This window comes from Petaurus breviceps, unplaced genomic scaffold (genome assembly GCF_028583685.1).
Source record: "Petaurus breviceps papuanus isolate PSGF00001 unplaced genomic scaffold, PetGlider_PUasm1.0 78, whole genome shotgun sequence".
NCBI lineage: Eukaryota > Metazoa > Chordata > Mammalia > Diprotodontia > Petauridae > Petaurus > Petaurus breviceps.
In genome coordinates, this window is record NW_027186502.1 from 793,362 (window position 1) to 812,321 (window position 18,960).

Below are 18,960 nucleotides of genomic sequence, written 5' to 3' on the forward strand. Positions count from 1 at the left end.
AGTGTCTTATTATCGGGGAAACATGGTAGTAATAATTGACATGTATCTCATGTGTTTTATAAAGTACTTTGCATTCTTGTTGTTCATTTGTTTCCAGTTGTGCCCAATTATTAATGAACCCATTGGGGGTTTTCTTGGCAAAGATCCTGGAGTGGTTTGCCATTTCCTTATCCAGCTCATCTTACAGATGAGGAAACTAAGGCAAATAGTGCTAAGAGACTTGCCTTGGATCACAGAGCTAGTAAGTGTCTAAGGCCAGATTTTCACTCATGAAGATGAGTCTTCCTGGTTCCAAGCTGGGCATTCTATCCACTACACCACCTACCTGCCTCTTGTATCCTTTAAGCCTTTTGATCCTTATCACTGCCTTAGTGAATAAATATTGTAATTATTATTATCTATATCATATTATGTTGAATTTTTGGTTTTTGGTTCTTATATATAATATATATTATATACATATATATTATTATCTATATCTTATGATTATTTACCCAAAATAAAACAGCTAATAAATGGAAAATCTGGGATTCTGGTTTATGTTTTCATAATAAATCCAGTGTTCTTTCTATTATACCACAGCTGTTTCTCAAAGAAACATTGAAAACAGCAACAATAACAACTTGATTTAAAAACTTTTTAAAAGTGTAGTAGCAATTGTGCCCCAGAGTATCTTCTTACTTACATCTTGTCAGTGGTTTCTTCTTTTCAAATTGTTAAGATCTGGCTTTATATTAAAAATAATTTTTGTGAACTTTGCTCAGTTTTAACTGGGCATTAAACACCTTTCTATGGTCAATGCCCACATGGACAATTACATCCTTACTTTTCCATACTGCACACAGTTGACATAGAAGACATTTCTTTCTGTAAACCTGGATTCTCTTCCCAGTTTTTTGAGAATTGTGGTGCCTCCAACCACCTGAATCTAATTTTCCTTCCAGATGTGTATGGGGCAGTCATTTAAGTTTCAGCTCCTTGGAAAATGGGGAAGACACAAAGTGGGATGGTGTACTAAAATTCCCCTTGTATTTCTTGCTGTGGCCAGAAGTTACAGAGGGATTGAACTGCATTTTGTTGACTGAGGGTAGGGCAGGGAGAGGGCGACGCCTGAAATGAAACTGCCCTAGATCATTACTTTTTATGCTTCACCCAGGGAGCTATTCTTAGTTGTGAAATGCTGGGTGACCCTGAAGCAACACTTAAGGCAACATCTCTCAAGCACGGTGTTACCAACAAAATAGAGCTATGGACAAAATGATAAATAACTCCTTGTAATTACTTGGATATCCAAAAATTCCACAGCCATACCGATTGTGGGATTCTTTTGTAAGTATAAATCTGAAGTTAATTATGTCAACATGTAGGCAGTATGACCATCTCCCATCCAACACTTAGGCCTGGAGGAGTAGTGTTGGATATTGAACATCGTAAGTCACCTGCTACTTCAGGTTCCGGTTTTTGTTCTGTTTCTGCTAGAAATTCTTCAATTAGATCTTCTTACTCCCTTTGGGACTTCCACATCACATCACTGGCTTAGTGAGATCGCCATCATCAACATGAATTATCTACTAGTGAAAGACGCCTTCTAAAGGGAAGTTACATTATTCCAGATGTTAATCTCATGTTATTTTGACTAATTACATGTGCAAATCTGGTAATTGTTCACATGAAATTATTGGTTGGAAATTTCATTTGGTGGCCTGGAAGTGATTCTGTTATTCAAAAGATTGTAAGGAATGTAATTCAGGCTAAATTACTATGCATAACCTGCCAAAGGCAATTATTTTTTTCTCTAGGAGGTGACAAGGAAGCATGGGCCAGACTACTCATTGGTTTTACAGTATCATTTCAAGGAAGCAATTTCTTAATTATTGTAGTCTCCCTTTGAAACTTTCTTGAACTACTCTTAAATCCACTAAAATTTTCTTTTGATAATTTTGTAATTGTAATTTTTTGGGAATTTTGTAATTCTTACACATGTAATTCTTTTGTTATTGCTTACAAAATCATGGGTCTCTACTACATGCAGCTTGCTTTTTTTTTTTTAGTTTAATTTCACAAGAATTATAGCTATGTGCCAGTTATTTGCAGCACAAAAATTAGATACTGTGGTTTTGGAAGACAGATCTTTATTTACCTCAGATGAACTAGAATTTATTTGCTGGAACTTGATGTGAGTTTTCACCACTGTGCTTTGTCAACCTCAACATAAAGCTTAGACTGAAAGGATGTTGCACATTGCTGGAGGAGATGGGTCAACAAGACCCCATTCAACTGGTATTCTACAACAGGAGTTAGGGCTTCTTCAGTATTACTAACAAGTTGTTATCTCTCATCTTTGTTAGAAACTATGCAACTGGATCTAGGTAGGTCCTTCAGATTTAATTTACATGAATGGACCTATGTCACATATATTGATTAATTTCAAGTATATTCCTTTTTCTATGACTTTCTATGACTTCTGTGGTTCCAAGTGAACCATTAGAACTTTCCCCTGTCTTCTGGCATTGATTATAGGGCTATGACTCTGAAAGATTCACTCACCATATCCCTAAAGTGAAGGAAACAAATTTTTTCTCACATTGCCTTAACCCCCCAATATAATTCACATGTTATTTATGTGTAGTTTTTCCCCTTTTCATGCTGCTCTCCCTTTCTCCCCCTCCTTTGCCTCCTTCACCATAAAAAAAGAGTGTAAGCTCCTTGAAGACATAGTTTGTTTTTCATTTTTTGTCTTTTTGTTTCTAGTGCTTAGGACCTTACCTTATACATAGTAGGCACTTAATAAATGCTTGTTGGATTGAATTGGATTATATGCCTACTGGCCTAATACCAAAATGGCTTCATTAAAAATAAACAATTGCTAGTTACAGAATTTATATCAGGTAAGGATAGGAAGAGATCGAAGGGAAAGAGGTGCTGCTGTATAGGATAGGGCTTGCTGTATTATAGTGAAATATTTTTTCCCTTTGAGTTCTATTGTTTTTTTTTTCTTTTTAACCATTTGAGTTCTTATAGTTTTTTGCTGCAGTGATTTATAGAGAAGGTTTTGAATGAATAAAACTTGGATGAATACCCGTTCATACAGATTTACTTCAGACTTATTTCATTACTTCAAAAAGTTTTATTCTGTATCCTCAACATGAAGGTCCCAGAGGCTCTGTGCTCTGGATCTATGCTCTGGCAAATACAACTTTGAGTAGGAACTAGGGTATGGGTGGTGTATCTGTTGTCTGATAATGCTAAGTCAGTTATCACTGGAACATGTGGTAGCTCATAATGCTTTTGTTGGCCATGGTTACTTACATCCTTTAGGTTGTAGAGGGGTGTAGCAGCAAGCACCCCAAGCGTCCTCAGGGTGGCTGCCCATACAGGTTCTTGGATCTGCTTTGATAAAGGAAAGCAACTCAAAATGGGTTAACAAGCTTATTTTAATCAGTCAAACATATATCGTTTACCTCGTTCAGGGGAAAAAGATCAGCACCCTGAACTTCAAAGTATACAGGCAGAATTATCAAGACAGAAACAGATCAAGTAGACAGATTTCCAAACTGTCCAACCATTACATCCATACCATGCAACATCTGGGTTTCAAAGCCGGGGGGGGGGGCCCTCCGGACAACGTCTAGCCCAGAGTTTCATCAAATCACAGAACACTTCTCAAAGTGAGCCCCCAAAACAAAGCTACACATCAGGGCCTATATAGCCCTCTCTTGGCTCAGAGAATGTAACAACCCTATTGAACCACTGGCCAATCAAGAAGTATCTACTGAAAAACAAGCCTCCCACCCCAGGCTCCAGGTGCACTTTAGCCTAGGGGCAGGGAAGATCTTTAAAATTTGCATTCCCATTACAAGGGGTTATAATGTATTTTGGTGCAAGGGTGGCCCCCTTGATGAGATCACAGATACAGGTTTATATGTATTTTTATTTTGCCAAATTAAGTCCATTTTGACCGAGAGGGAATTAAACTGTGCTTTGTTCTGTAGCCCTGTGATCCACAAGTGAAGCCCCGGGGTTTTCATGAACTAGTCAGTTTTGGAGGAAGGCAGGGGGACTTCTAAATGAATCTCTTTATTTGGCTCGTTTTCACCTTTAGTTTCTCATGAGATGGACTAGGTTACCTTGGGAGACAGTGGATCAGTTCTCAATCTCCGGAAAGTTTCAAGTTGAGGCTGGCTGTACATAAGGGGAATTCCTCTTCAGCTACAGGTTACCCAGGATGACCTTCAATATCCCTTCTTCTTTTCACAATGGTTCAAATCCTGGCTTTTTTTTTTTTACATGTGCTTACTTGCCTGTGTGTCCCTAAACTACTCTTTTAATGTCTTTCAGTTTCTCTTTGCTAATCTGCAAAAGGAGAGGCTCGTGCCGAATCATATCTAGGATCCCTTCTGGCTCTAAATCTTGAGACTGGAATGTTAGTGCTTGTCAGGAACTTTAGAAATAACCTCGTCCAATGCCTTCATTTTACTGTTGAGGAAAGTGAGATTCACAAATGTGAACTGACTTGCCTATGGTCTCCCAGCTAGCTGTTCACAGAGCCAGGACTAGGAGACAGGTCTCCAGGCTCCCAGACCAGAGCATTTTTTCCCCCCTTATTGAACTATATCCAAGTTTTAGCTCTAGGCATCTGAAATGGAAGGCTAGGATTTTAAGCTTAAGCACCTGTTCATGCTTACATTGTTGTTTCCCCTCCTGTGCATTACAGAACAAGAGCCAGGGGTCCAGCTTTGTCCGGATACACGCCCCATGGCAGGTGCTGACCCGAGAGGCCGAATTCATGAAGATCAAAGTCCCCACCAAAAAAGTAAGTGTGGCAGGCTTCTAGACTGAGAAAGCTTGGGGGCTGGAGAAAGGTTTGTCAAGTGAGGCAGGTGGGATGTGGGCTTTGTGGAATTAAACTCATATGCATGACTCTGGGGACATGGACTATGTGGCCCTGATTGGGGAGTGTGGATAGAGTCTTCTTCCCAGATGCCTGTTGGTTGGTGTACCAGAAGCTAGTGGCAAGAAACACCTTGAGTCCTTTGTCACCATGCTGGGCTCTTTCCTGGGGGCAAGAACAGACACTGCTTGGACTTGTGCTTTGGATGAAGTCAAAAGCATTGAATTGTCCCTCCTACTTCCTATTTGGGCCTTCCCCACTGTTAGTTGCTTCTCTGGGAAGCTGGACATTGGAATGAGGATAGTACATGCTGCTGTTCTCTTTGGCTTAAGTCTTCCTAACAGAGATATCCATTATTCATAATACCCTTTTCAATCACATGGGCCACCCAATACTGAGAATAGACCTCACACATAAGAGGAGACTTGTCCAGAGGTGAACCAATAGGCTAATTAATTAAGGGTCTGTGAATTAAGTGAGGTTCTTTCAGTAACTTTCAAGGATTTTTTGTGGGGGAGGGCAATTGAGGTTAAGTGACTTGCCCAAGGTCACATGGCTAGTTAAGTGTTAAGTGTCTGAGGCCAGATTTGAACTCAGGTCCTCCTGACTCTAGGACTGGTGCTTTATTCATTGCACCACCTAGCTGCCCCAACTTTCAAGGATTTTTATCATAGGAAGGGGACATCCTGTTTAGACAGAGTTCCCTTTACTAATGAAATCACAGATTCTATTCCTCCTTCCATCATCATAATCTTCAACATCATGACCATGAACACCACCATAAATACAATCATTATGATCATCACTATTGTCACTACCACCACTCTGTGATCACCCACATCCCCCTTACCACTGTCCCCACCACTATCCTTGCCACCACTGCTGTCATCACAATCACCACTGGAATTGCCATTATTTGCACCATCACCATCATCAAGAAGCATGCTTTCCTTGTGCATGGTACAGTGGTAGGTGCTTTGCAAAGAAAATTAGAGAGGCATAATTCCTGCCCAAAGGTATTAACTATTCAAAACAGACACTTCTATACTCTGTCAAAATATAGAGAAGACAGAGATAAGAATAATCACTATTCAACAAATGCATAAATAGATGATATTAACTAGATATATCCTTGAAGTGTCATCTGGGGAGGGGGAGGAGAAGGATTAAGTGAGGTTGTGTCTGTCAAAAATTAACCTTTTGATTGCAACCTTAGTGTTTTTGGTTGCTCAGTGCATTCCTCTCTCTAATGCCTTTTAATTGACTCCTGATCACTCTAATATTGGAGTCTTTATTCTTAAACTAGCTTCTCTCTCCTTCCCCTTGATCAAGATTTCTTTGATCATATTGCCCCCATAGAGGGCCTTCTGCTACTTATATTTGGTAATCATTCTGTTTTGCTCACATCTTTCCTTATATGCTCTTCTGTTTATATCAATGTCTGATTTTCTTTTGGTCACTCACTTCTTTTTTTTCTTTTCTATTCTTTTTACCTGTCTGCTGGCCTCTCCTCCAAAAGAAGGTGAGCAAATCTCTGGCTTCAGAAATGACCCTGTTCTCTTGATGACCCTTTGAGTAGATGTATGTGTGTGTGTGTGTGCGTGTGTGTGTGTGTATGTGTGTGTGTGCGTGTGTGTGTGTGTGTAGACTCAGCAATGTGTTTCCTACCTTTACTAGCCCTCCCGTCACGAACAGTGTCCTCTTCTCCTTTTCCTTTCACCTCTCTTCCCATCCTTTGCCTACTTTTCCCTCAATTCCCTTTTCCTTTCTTTCCAGCTTCCTTTTATACTCCTTCACCAGCTTTGCTACTTCCACATTCCTTCCTTTCTCAATCCCTTTGTGCCTCCAAAAGGTCTTATCTATCAGAATAATGGGGTCTGATGGATTTTATATATGTAGATCTGCTTCAATTAGACACGATCCTGTCATGAAATGTTCATTGTACCAGAGTTTATAATTTATAGGTTAGGTATTGTTTAAGCTATTATGTAGCCTGTAATCAAGCTACTTAGGATAATTAGCTTATTTGTTAAATTTTCATGTCTTGCTGTTTTTCTCACTTGTCTTTGTTTTTCTTTTCTATTTTCCCAACTAATCCTACTCCAGCCTCCATGTCCCATATATACGCTCTTCACCATTATAACTTGATTACTACAAATTGTATATTTGAATGCTGTATACTTGGTGTCAAGAAACAGAGATAGGTAAACTAATTCAAAGAAGGTTTCATGAATGAATGAATGAACAAATGAATGAATAAAAAATTTGCTTATTATATATTAAGCACTGTGCCAAGTGCTGGGGATACAGAGAGAAAAAAAAGAAAAAAACAAGCCATGATAGTGTATGATCACAAGAAGCTTACCCTGCCCTCCCTGGGTTGTACAAGACTCTGTGTGTATGTGTGTGTGTGTGTGTGTGTGTGTGTGTGTGTGTGTGTAAGTATGTATAAGAATTTAACTGCAGGACACATAGAATGGTTCAAAAGTGCTTAGGGTTGGGCCCAAGGATCCTGAGGGGTAGATGGATTTATAACTTGACTCTTGAGATCATGTGCATAGATGTGGTTAAATTATTTATATAACCTATTTGTTTGTTTTTTCTTCTGGGCCCTGCTCAATGATAGAGCCAGGTATAACTTGAATATGGCCTCTGATACATGGTCACTATGGTGTGTGCCTCTACCCAAAGATCCCTGACAATGTTGGTATCTGGCCTATGTCTCCCACAAAATCTTTTTGGCCCATATCTCCACTTAGGGAAATCCTAAATATTCAGCATCTGGCTCATTTTGTTTCCTTCCCATAGTATTGTGAGTTCCCCAGAAAACATTCAAGTTAAGAAGACATAAGGTATGGAACAGGTTTTCATTTAACCCAACAAAAAATAATGTAGAACAGGCCTCTGGATCATCATTAGAACTTTTCTCTCCCATCTGGTAGGTCTCACCTTTCCTTGGGACTTATATAGTCCATATTACTTGCAGTATCAGCAAAAAAGAAGTATGTTTCCACTAGTAGGCCACCTTCTCCCGGTTTGGATTTTGTAGCCTCCTTCAACACCTAGCATACAGTAAACATTCTGTAAAAGCTGGTTGAATGAGTAAATGACTGAAAAAAACCCTGGTAACCCAGTTATCCATAACACCTTTTTCTCCATAGCACATTTTGTTTCCAACTCTCTCATGCATAGTTCTTGATTATGTATTCTTCGTCTCCGTTGTCTCTTCGCTTAACCTCTTCTCAACCCCTTCCATTCGTGATCCTTGTCTTTCCATTTTCCTCAGACTGTTCTCTTGAAGGAGTCTGTGGTCAAATCCAGAAGTCTCCTTTTGATTCTTATTGTCTCTGCTTTTTCTACATTTTAAGATTCTAGTAATCTCCTGGACATATCCACATGGGTGTCATATCAGCCTCTCAAGGTCAATGTGTCTAAAACTAATCTCTTCTTCTCCCTCTTCTTTTCCCTCATCTTTTCCCTCCTGCCTGAGTCTCTCTCTTCCCATGGTATCTATTTCAATGGGCTTTGTCTGGGCACATTCTTCTCTGTGCCTAGGGGCATGGGAGTGTGGTTTAGTGAAAAGGGAACTTAACTTGGTATCAAAAGATTCCCAGACTTTTTGAGCTTCACTTTCTTCATCTGAAAAATGTGGATAATAATACCTCACAGACTCTCTCACGATGAGGGAATGCTATGAAAATGAGAATTATTATGACAGAGAAGAAGGGAACAAAGAGGCAATAAAAAGAAATGAAGAGGGGACAGTTGGTTTTGCCCACTGCTGAGAATTCATTTGTAAGTGCATTTATTTACAAACTTAAGTAAAACCTACAATAAAGTCCAGACTTGATTAAACTGAAAATTTGTGATCATTTGTCTAGGTCTCTGAAAAAATTTCCCTTTGCATAACGTATTTGATAGATAATTTAGCAACAGTATAGGGCATCCAGGTGGCAGAGTTAATTAACCCTGTTTACCTCAGTTTCTTCATCTGTAGGATGAGCTTGGAGAAGGAAATGGCAAACCACTCCAATATTTTTGCAGAGAAAACCCCCAAAAGGGTCACGAAGAGTTGGACACAACTGAAACAACAATGGACAGTTTAGCTGAGTACAAACAATGCAGAGGTTACTTGTGTTTATAAATACCCTTAACGTTAATGTATTCTTGATTTCATGCTGATAAATGCCAATTGACAGGGAATATTTGTTTAAGAATTTCCAGGGGAAGTATGTAATAAAAATGCATTTTAAAAACTAAATATATTATTCTTTGGACCTTTTTACACAGACCTTTTCTTCCTACATAGTCAGGAATTAGGTTGATATTTTTAAAATTATGTGCAAACCATCTAATTTTACCTTTTCTGTACCATGTAAGTAGTCTGTAGTATGCCCAAAGGGTAGTGTAGAAGAAAGGACAGTTTTGCTTATTCTTTCTTTCTAAATTTCTCCGTTCCAAAGTGTACATCTGAATCCATGATGGAAAAGCAGAGCTGGCCCTTTAAATCTATATAGAGCCAGGTTCATGTCCCAGAACTTAGCAGAGAGGCTAAGAACAGATGGCCCTAGAAATGTTTGTTCAGGGATCTCCTTTACAGAGACCATGGGGTCTATAAACATAACTGCAAGGCTTCATGGGAGAGATCTGCTTCAGAGTAATCATGGTGCCTGGCGGGAAAAGTGACTCAAGCCGTAGAAGCTTGGGAATGCAGGATTGGAGGACAAGCTATTATCTAAGGTGTGTACCAGTATTAACATTTTGTGACTCTGTGACTCGTGGGCAACTGGTTCAATGAACAAGAATCAGGGGTCAAGGACCCCAAAGTGGACAGCAAGGCAAGTGAGTTCTAATTCTGGTTTTGCCCTGGATGAGTAATTGATGACTTATTCTGTATACATGTAGATAATGTTCCACTCAACCAGGTGGTCCAGTGGATAGAGCACAGGGCATGGAGTGAGGAAGACCTGGGTCCAAATCCAGTTGCAGACACTTACTAGCTGTATGACCCTGGGCAAGTCACTTCACCTCTGTTTGCCTTAATCCACTAGAGAAGGAAATGGTAAACCACTCCAGTGTCTTTGCCAAGAAAATCCTATGGACAGCATGGTCTGCAGGGTCACAAAGAGTTGGACCTGACTGAATGACTGAACAACAACTACATTTTAACTGCATAGGCTTGTTGACTAGCATTAGATATCGCAATGTAAAACTGAAATCTTTGTGCACCATGTAAAGATAGGCATATGTGGTGTTCTAACTGAGCTCCTTGCAAATTATTTTCTTGGATGATATACTCAGAGAGAAGGCAATGGGAAATGCTTGTATTGAATGCATGGAGGCAGTAGAATCACCTAACACATATATGTCCTAGTTCAAAGACTAGTTTCAAAAGTAGAGAAGATCTGCTTAGTAAATTTATGTTTTGTCTGCTTACATTTTTATTCCTGAGCATAATCACTATTTTGAGAAAGAGCTCTTGCTTTGGTTAAATCCACCAGTTACTGGACATAAAATAGTTTTCTCATAAACAGATCTGAATTTTACATCCTGGGTCTATCAGGAAGAATTTTGTGCAGCAGATCTAGGACCATCAGATAAAGAATTCTCATGAACAGCTCCAAGTAAAACAATGTGTAAACAGAACCTCAATTCACAAGAATGCTGATTTTTCTTCTGATTCTGACCTTGGAAACAAGTCTGCTAGGCTAATATTTCTGGTTTTCCTTTCTCCTTAGTGAAATTTCCCAGGTAAAAGCCACCTCCAGAGAGGTGTAATTGCTTGTCATGCATTTCACCTGTTTCATCCATCATCTACCGACCTCTCATAATCATAGTGCCATCCTCTTGTTTGTAGATCAAACTAGAAAATGCTCTTTATGTCTGTGGGTAACCCATTAGCTTTTTGGGATCTGGTAGATGCTTTGTTTTAAAACATGACAGCATGGGGGCAGCCAGGTGGCACAGTGAGTAAAAGCACTGGCCCCAGAGTCGGGATGACCTGGGGATCAAATCCAGGCTCATATACTTAGCACCATACCCAGGAATAACTGGCTGTGTAACCTTGAGCAAATTACTTAACCCCAGCTGCTTTAAAAAAATAAAATAAAACATGACAGCATTTCAGGATTTTTTCTGCATTCCTGAACCTTGGAAAGAAATGGTTTACATGGCTTCATGCTGCATTTAGGTGCTTGATCTTATGTATAGAGATATGAATATTAGAATTTAGTTCATAAGGTTATGGAATTTATAGCTAGAAGAGGCCTTAGAAGTCATCTTCCTCAGAGGTATAAACTTATTTATTCCTTAAGGTCTCCTCTTTTGGGGAAGAAAGCATTTTCAGAAGCTTTCACTTCCCTTTATCCATGTCAGGTGGAAGATAGTGTTCCTTTCTACCTGGACAAATAATACTTATCCTTTTTTAAAATAACAAATTAATTTTTAAATTAATAAGTATTAATTTTCTCTTTGCCCTCCATTCTACCCACCCAAGTAGAAACAAAATTGTCATATGAAAAATCAAATATGCACAGACAAGCAAAAAACATTCCCACATATACATGTTCAAAAACAGATGTCTCATTCTCCCTATCTGTCCTTAAAGGCCTGGCTCAGTGTCGCACTTCTCCATTCAGGCTTCCTTACTACTGCTCTCCTCTATGAACTCCTTTTGTAGTGTGGTTGTTGTTCAGTTGTGTTCACTTCTCTGTGAGCTCATTTGGGCAAAGATGCTGGAGTGGTTTTCCATTCCCTTCTCCAGCTCATTTGACAGATGAGGAAATTGAGGCAAACCCAGTTGAGTGATTTGCCTAGGGTCACACAGCTAGTGAGTATCTGAGGTCAGATTTGAACTCAAGAAGATGAGCCTTCCTGACTTCAGGCCCAGCACTCTATGTACTATGGTGCCACCTGGCTGGTCTAGTTGTTCTTGTACTCAGCATCACATCATCAAGTTTTTTGTTGTCCTCCATAACTTCGGGGATGCTGGTCCTTCCCCCTCTACAACAGTGTTAGTTCTCTTGTAGCTCTCATAGCTCTTAGTACAGGCAGATGTTCAACAAATTAACTGATTGGTTAATTAAACAAATAATTGATATCAAGACAAATTCTTAAGTTCATTTTAAAAGTGTTGCACCTCTATCCAATATTAGTGCCACCCCAATTCCAACATAGTCTGTGGTAATGGAAATACCAGTTCTATGTCTCTTTTTAAAAAAAAATTATTTATATTTTTAAAGCAATTGGGGTTAAGTAACTTGCTCAAGGTTACACGGCCAGTTATTTCTGGGTCTGGTGCTGAGTATCTGAGCCCGGATTTGATCCAGGTCATCCCGACACTGGAGCCGGTGCTCTTACTCGCTGAGCCACCTGGCCGCCCCTCTATGTCTCTTAATATGACCCTGTGCATGAGAAGTTAGATATTTCAGCATAAAAATATATATTACATGAAAGTCTTAAAGGAGTCACCTTTTTGCCTTATTCTTGCCCTCCTTCCCAGCTCTTCTTTCACAAAAGTTTATTGATCACACATTTTGGATCATCTTACCAGTTTAGTGGAAAAACTCAGACTTAGAATTAAGAAGACCTGAGTACTTGTTCCTAGTTGTGTTTCGTGGTGTTTCGAGGTGCCCTCCTCTTCATTTTTCCATCTGTAAAATGACAGGGTTAGTGTAGATGCACTTTAGGGTTTCTTTAGTCTTTAAAATGCCAAGTGAAACCACTCTGGTTGCTGAAAAGTAGCACAGGTAGGGAGAAGTTCCTCAGTTTTCCAGAGGATGGGGAGCATGTGGATTCTTGCTTTTGGTGCTGCCATCTAGTTAATAAATAGTAAATAAACATTCATTAAGCACCCACTATGTGCCAGGCATTGTGCCAAGTACTGGAGATACAAAGAAAGGCAAAAGATAGTTCTTGCGCTCAAGGAGTTTGTTGTTGTTTGCCCTTCATTCTCTAAGAGGACCAATGACATCGGGAAGGTGATGCCTTGACTTGAAAGTGAATTGCATTTAAGTAAGGCAGAGCTGTGAAAAGTCATCAACTTCACTCTCTTCTCCAGAGTTATCAGAGTCCAGTGGCAAGGTATTGATCAAGATGATTGGTAATAGCCCTCTCAAGGACCTTACAATCTACTGGGAGATGACAACACATAAAAAGAAGCTGTGGGGGGGGGGGGGGGGGGTACCCCGCCTAGGGCAGTCCTTCAGTCTGGGTGGGAAATATTCTGAGGAGTTGTGAATTCAGAGATGATTTCATTTTACAAAATAATGAGTTTCTGGAGATCATGAGATCCAGGAGGTTACCTGGGTATGAAATAATGAGGTGAAATCCCTGAGTGTGCTCCTTAAGTGGCATCTACTCCATCCTCACAATACATCTTTCTAAATGGACTAGTTTTCATCATTATTCTCTTTTTTCAATAGAACAAAAATGCTTTTTTTTCATACAAGGCTGGCTGTTGCTGGGGGCCTTTCTCTTGTTGTCCTAGTACAGCCAATCCCAAACATTTGTTTTTAATGGAGAAGCAGTGGAAAGGGCCCAGACTGTGTTTTATATCTTTAAAGGTTTTATGGGTGCATGCATTCTGACTGCCATTTAAATAGGGTGGAAAGAATGCAGAATGTTTTGGGTTCTCTTTTTTGGTTTTCTTTAATGGTTCTTCGCTAAAAGTCAAGTAAAGTTTGTTGAGCATAAGGGGGAGGAGAGGTGCTCAAAGGAACAAAATTGACAAATAGACTCAGGAATGCATTTTAATACCCCTTCACATATAAGAAATGATTTCAAATTAATTAATTTTATTTTAATTATTTTTGTCTAAATTTATTAAAGTATTATTTTTCATTATTCTTTATGCTCTTCATTTTGCCACATTCTTCATATTCATCATACCTTACAGTGCAGTAGTTTTCCATTATATTGATTTGTCACTTTGTTTAGTCATTCCTTTTGTAGTTGACAAAAGCCAAAGTGGACTTTGTTTCCAGTTCTTTGCTATTATAAAAAATGCTGATATAAATATATGGGATTTTCTTTCTGTTTTTACCTGTAAGTGAAAATATACAGACATTTTAGTTAGTTTCTTAGCATAATTCCTAATTGCTTTCTAGAATCTGTAAGTCAATTCACAATTCCACTAACAATGTATTAGAGTGTCTGGTCTTGTCACAGCCCCTCCAACATAGACTATTGCTATTTTATCTCATTGAACAATTTTTTGGCTATAAGGTGAAACCTCAGAGTTGTTTTAATTTGTATCCTTGAAAGATTTAAAAATAGTTATTCTTTCATGCTTTTTGTTTTTATACCACAAACCATTTCGCAGTCTTTTGAGGGAACCATTTTTACCAACCCGAAAGAAAGGACTTTATTAGAGTTATTTACTGCACTTATTGAAAAATCACATACATATATACACACATATATACATATATGTGCACAAATATATGTATATTGCATATACATATATACACATTGATGTATGTAGGCAACTAGGTAGCATACTGCATAGAGAATTAAAAATAGTTATTTATTCATGCTTTCTGTTTTTATACCACAAACCATTTCACAGTATTATGAGGGAAACATTTTTACCAAGTTAAAAAGGAGAATGTGTAACAGGATTTATTGACATACATGCACACATATATACATACATATACACACAGGCATATATACGTATATGCAGATAAATATATGTATATATACACATTTATGTATGTATGTATGTAGGAGCTAGGTGGTGCAGTGCATAGAGTGCCAGGTCTGGAGTCAGGAAGATTTATCATTCTGAGTTCAAATCTGCTCTCAGACACTTATTAGCTTTGTGATGCTGGGCAAGTCATTTAATACTGTTTGCCTCAGTTTCTTCATCTGTAAAAATGAACTGGAGAAGAAAATGGCAGACCACTCTAGTATCTTTGCCAAGAAAACCCCAAATGGCATCACAAAGAGTTGAACACCTCGAAAACAACGGAGCAACTATGTACATAGGTACTTACATACATGCATGCATACATAATGCTATATATTATCATCTGTAATATGTATTTATATGTCTATATTTGTATACACATATATGCATAAATATAAATATATCTCTTTCAAATCCTTGCTTCATATTTGATTTTAGCATCAAGGTTGAAGCACATAAAATACTGCTGTGGTGACATTTAACGAGTTTGCTGGTGTCTGTCAGTTATTTGTTCACTTTATTTGACAAACAAACAAGGCCTAATTCCAGGTATTGGGGATACAAATGCAAAAGTGAAAAAAATAGATCCTGCCCTCAGATAACTTACATTCTATGAGGGTGTACAATATGTGAAGAGAAGATAGTTTGAAAAAAGAGTGCACCAGCAACTAGGCTTCCCTGAAAAGGCTTTTTGTGGGAGGAGGCATAATTTCAAATGCATAAATGAAATAAAAAGAGATGTTATTAAAACAGGAGGATGGGAGGGAAGTACCTTTAAGACCTTTTTTAGAAGGAGAATTCATAACTAAAGAGAGATACTAGAGAATCACAGTTTACAAAAGGAAATAATAGCTAGCATTTATATAACATTTTAAGATTGGCAAAGCATTGTACATGTTTCATTTGATACAACAACTCTGTGGGGTTAGTGTTTTGTTATCCTTTTACAGATGGGGAAACTGAGGCTTAGAGAGGTAAAACAACTTGCCCAAGAACACACAGCTACTAAGTGTCTGAGGGTAGGTAGTCAGATCTTCCTGACTCTAAGTCTAATGATAATACCCACTCTTCTAAGGCTTTTATATTAATAAAATTAATGCAACTAGATTAAGAAATGAAACCAAATGGCAAACAACTTCTTTGCTCCAAAAATCTTGGATTAAAAAAATCATTATTTAAGATATATAGGAAACGGTCTCAACTATATGACTGAGAATTATTTCTCCATAGCCAAGTAGTTAAAGACTATATAAAAACTGATTTTTCAAAACAATGGCTAATCATAAACATATGAAACAATGCTCCAAATCCCTAATAAGAGAATTGCAAATGAAAATAACTGAGATTTCAACTCATGTTCATCAAATTGGCAAGGATGATCGAAGACAGTAATAGCACAGGAAGAGTTGTGGGAATACAGGAACCCTGTTCATGTAGTTATGAATTGGTCCAGTGGTTCTGAAGAATAATTTGGAATGATTTGAAAACAGTTACCAAATTGTACATCTTGTTTGACCTAGTAGTTTTATTATGGGACATGTACTCCATGAGGTTAGAGACAGAAAGAAACATCCCAAACGTACCAAAATACTTATAACAGAACTTTTTGCAGTAGGAAGAAAAAAAGTGGGGAAGATTTGTATGAATTAATTCAAAAAATGATGGCAGACAGCATGCTAATAATAATAATGTGGAAGGCAATGAAACTAAAGGACACTTGAACTCAGATTAAAGGCAATGGCTAATATTGGTTCCAGAGGACAGAAGGTGGAATAATCTCTTTCCTCTCAGAGAAATTTGCTGCAAAATTTTTCATGCCTTGTCAAATGTGAATCCCAGGTCCACTGGTTTTACTTTACAGTATTTCTTTGTGGGAGAGCTCTAATAGGTCAGGCCTGTACAACATATGGTCTGTGGGCCACTTGCAGCCCACCAAAGTGGCCTGTGGGCAGTATGTTGGGCAGACTTGTTCTACATCCTCTACATTTTTTGCAGTCACCTGAAATCCTTTAGTAGGCCGCAAACTGTGCACAGGCCATAAGTATTGCATGGGTCAAGTGTTTGTGAGCTTGTAATGAGGGATGTACATAGTATTATTGATAAATGTTTGTGGTTAAGAAATAAATGCAACAGTAAAACTTCAAATATAAAAAGGAAGAAATAAGAGATAGGCAGGTGGAGTCTGGTGTCTTCTTCTTAATTCTCCTGAGGTATCCCTGTCCCTCTTGGTCCAGTGCCATAATTACAGTGCTATGGGCTGCAGCCTTTCTGAATTCTGTGAATTCCTGCAAGCTCTAAACCTTTGGAACCTTCCTTTCAGTAGCCAGTATTACCATTTCTAAAAGAAGAGGGGCCCCAAGTGGGCTTCAGAGGGTTCCACACATTTATATTTTAAGGGAAGGAGAATAGGAACTAACACTCTTGTTTTCAGACAGGCCTTTGAAGGCAGAACTAGAAAAATGGATGGAAGCTGAAGAAGAACTGATCTAATTTGTCTAAAAGTGAAGTGAGCTACCTTGAGGAATTGTAGCTTTCTCCTTATTAGAAATCTTCAAGTAAAGGCTGTAGGGACTCTTGTTGGGGATGTAAAAGAAATTCTTGGTGAGGTTGGACTGGAAGGTGTCTGATATCCCTTCTAAAAATTTTGGGGGGGGGGTTTAAGTGACTTGCTCAAGGTCACACAGCTAGTAAATGTCAAGTGTCTGCAGCCAAATTTGAAATCGGGTCTTCCTGATTCCAGGACTGGTGCTATATTCACTGCATCACCTAGCTGTCCTGTCTTTCTAATTCTTGAGCTCTTTTTCTTCTGTAAATATGTCTCTTTGGCCAGTAGGCACAAAAGCAATGTAATTGAATGTAATTATTAAGAGCAATATAATTGAGCAAGAAATTATTTTGCATGCCTGTGTGCATGTGACTTTGTTTTGACTTTTTACAAAGTAAATGCTACCTAGAACTTCAGGGAAAGAAGACTTTTGTTTCCAAAAGTTAGAGCTGGCCAGTTTTGTTTCTTTAATCCCAACGGAGATGTTATCCCATGATGGATCCTATAGTTATGCCATCATGGCACAATAGAATGAGCACAGGGCTCCAGAATCAGATGATGCTGTTTGGATGTTTTTCAGTCGTGTCTGACTCTTTGTGACCCCATTTGGGGTTTTCTTGGTGAATATCTTGGAATGGTTTGTCATTTCCTTCTCCAGCTCATTTTACAGATGAGGAATTGAGGACCTGTGTTCGAATCCTACACCAGATACTAATTGTGTGATCTTGGGCAAATCACTTAACTTTCCTTGCCTTTAGTTTCTTCATCTGTAAAATGAGGATGCAGGACCAGATGACCTCTGAAGTGTCTTCCAGCCTGTGATCTGTCGGCCTGTGGCTTCTGATTTGTCACAGATTCTGGACTGCCTAGCAGGACTCACGACATGGGTGATGCAGTAGTGAGAAGTCTGGCCTTGTAATCAGAAGACCTAAGTCACTGCCTGTGTAACTTCCCATCTCTCTGAGCCTCAGTTTCCTCATCTGTAAAGTAGGGATTGCTGTTCTGTCTGTTTCACTAAGGAGCTGGGTGGGACCATAGCACACACAGCAGCAGGTCTAGAATCAGGAAGAGGAGCTTCAATCCTGCCCTAGGCACTAGCCAGTGACCCTAGGCAAGTTATAACTGCTCTCTGACTCTGCTTTCTACTCTGTAAAATGGGGATAATAGCAGCACCTGCCTCCCAGGGTTGTCATGGTGATAAAGGAGAGAATATCTGTAAAGTGCTTAGCACAAAGCCGGGCACATAGTAGGCACTATATAAATATGAGCTATAATAGAGCACCAGCCCTGGAGTCAGGAGGACCTGAGTTCAAATCCGACCTCAGATAGTTAACACAAAAAAGTAGCCATGTGACCTTGGGCAAGTCACTTAACCCCAATTGCCCTACCTTCCCCCATCCAAAAAGCAAAACAAATAAATAAATATGAGCTATTATTATTGTTAGAATAGATTGGAAAATTGTCTGCAAACAGTAAAGTATGGTACAAATGTAAAGGGTTAAATGTAATTTAATGTAGACACTCCTTTCTCAAGCCTTCCAGAGACTGTATCCCTTAAGACACCCAGGGGCTGCTGCCGTGCCACCAATGAGCAGAGGTGTCCTTCAGCCAGACTTCAGCTGTTCTTTCGTCTCCCCCAGAAAGCCTAAGGGAGTGAGGGACTGTAGAGAGGGGGCACAGAACAGATACAATCAATGCCTCAAGTATTTGAGCACCCTACTGCATGCTCAGTACTATTTTAACAGCTATGCTGGATATGCACAAGGATGACATACTGTCTCTGCCTTCAAGGGGTTCACAATCTTTGTCAAGAAGACAAAATCCCCACAAAAC

At 39.0% G+C, this 18,960-nt stretch overlaps 1 protein-coding gene across 1 annotated transcript in view; it reads left to right on the forward strand.

The window, feature by feature from the left end:
• ANO2 (anoctamin 2) overlaps positions 1-18,960 on the forward strand; it is a 573,391-nt gene that overhangs the window by 143,595 nt on the left and 410,836 nt on the right. The window contains exon 5 of the mRNA XM_069106084.1: positions 4,715-4,813. Coding sequence (XP_068962185.1) covers positions 4,715-4,813 — 99 coding nt within the window. The remainder of the gene's footprint in view (positions 1-4,714; positions 4,814-18,960) is intronic.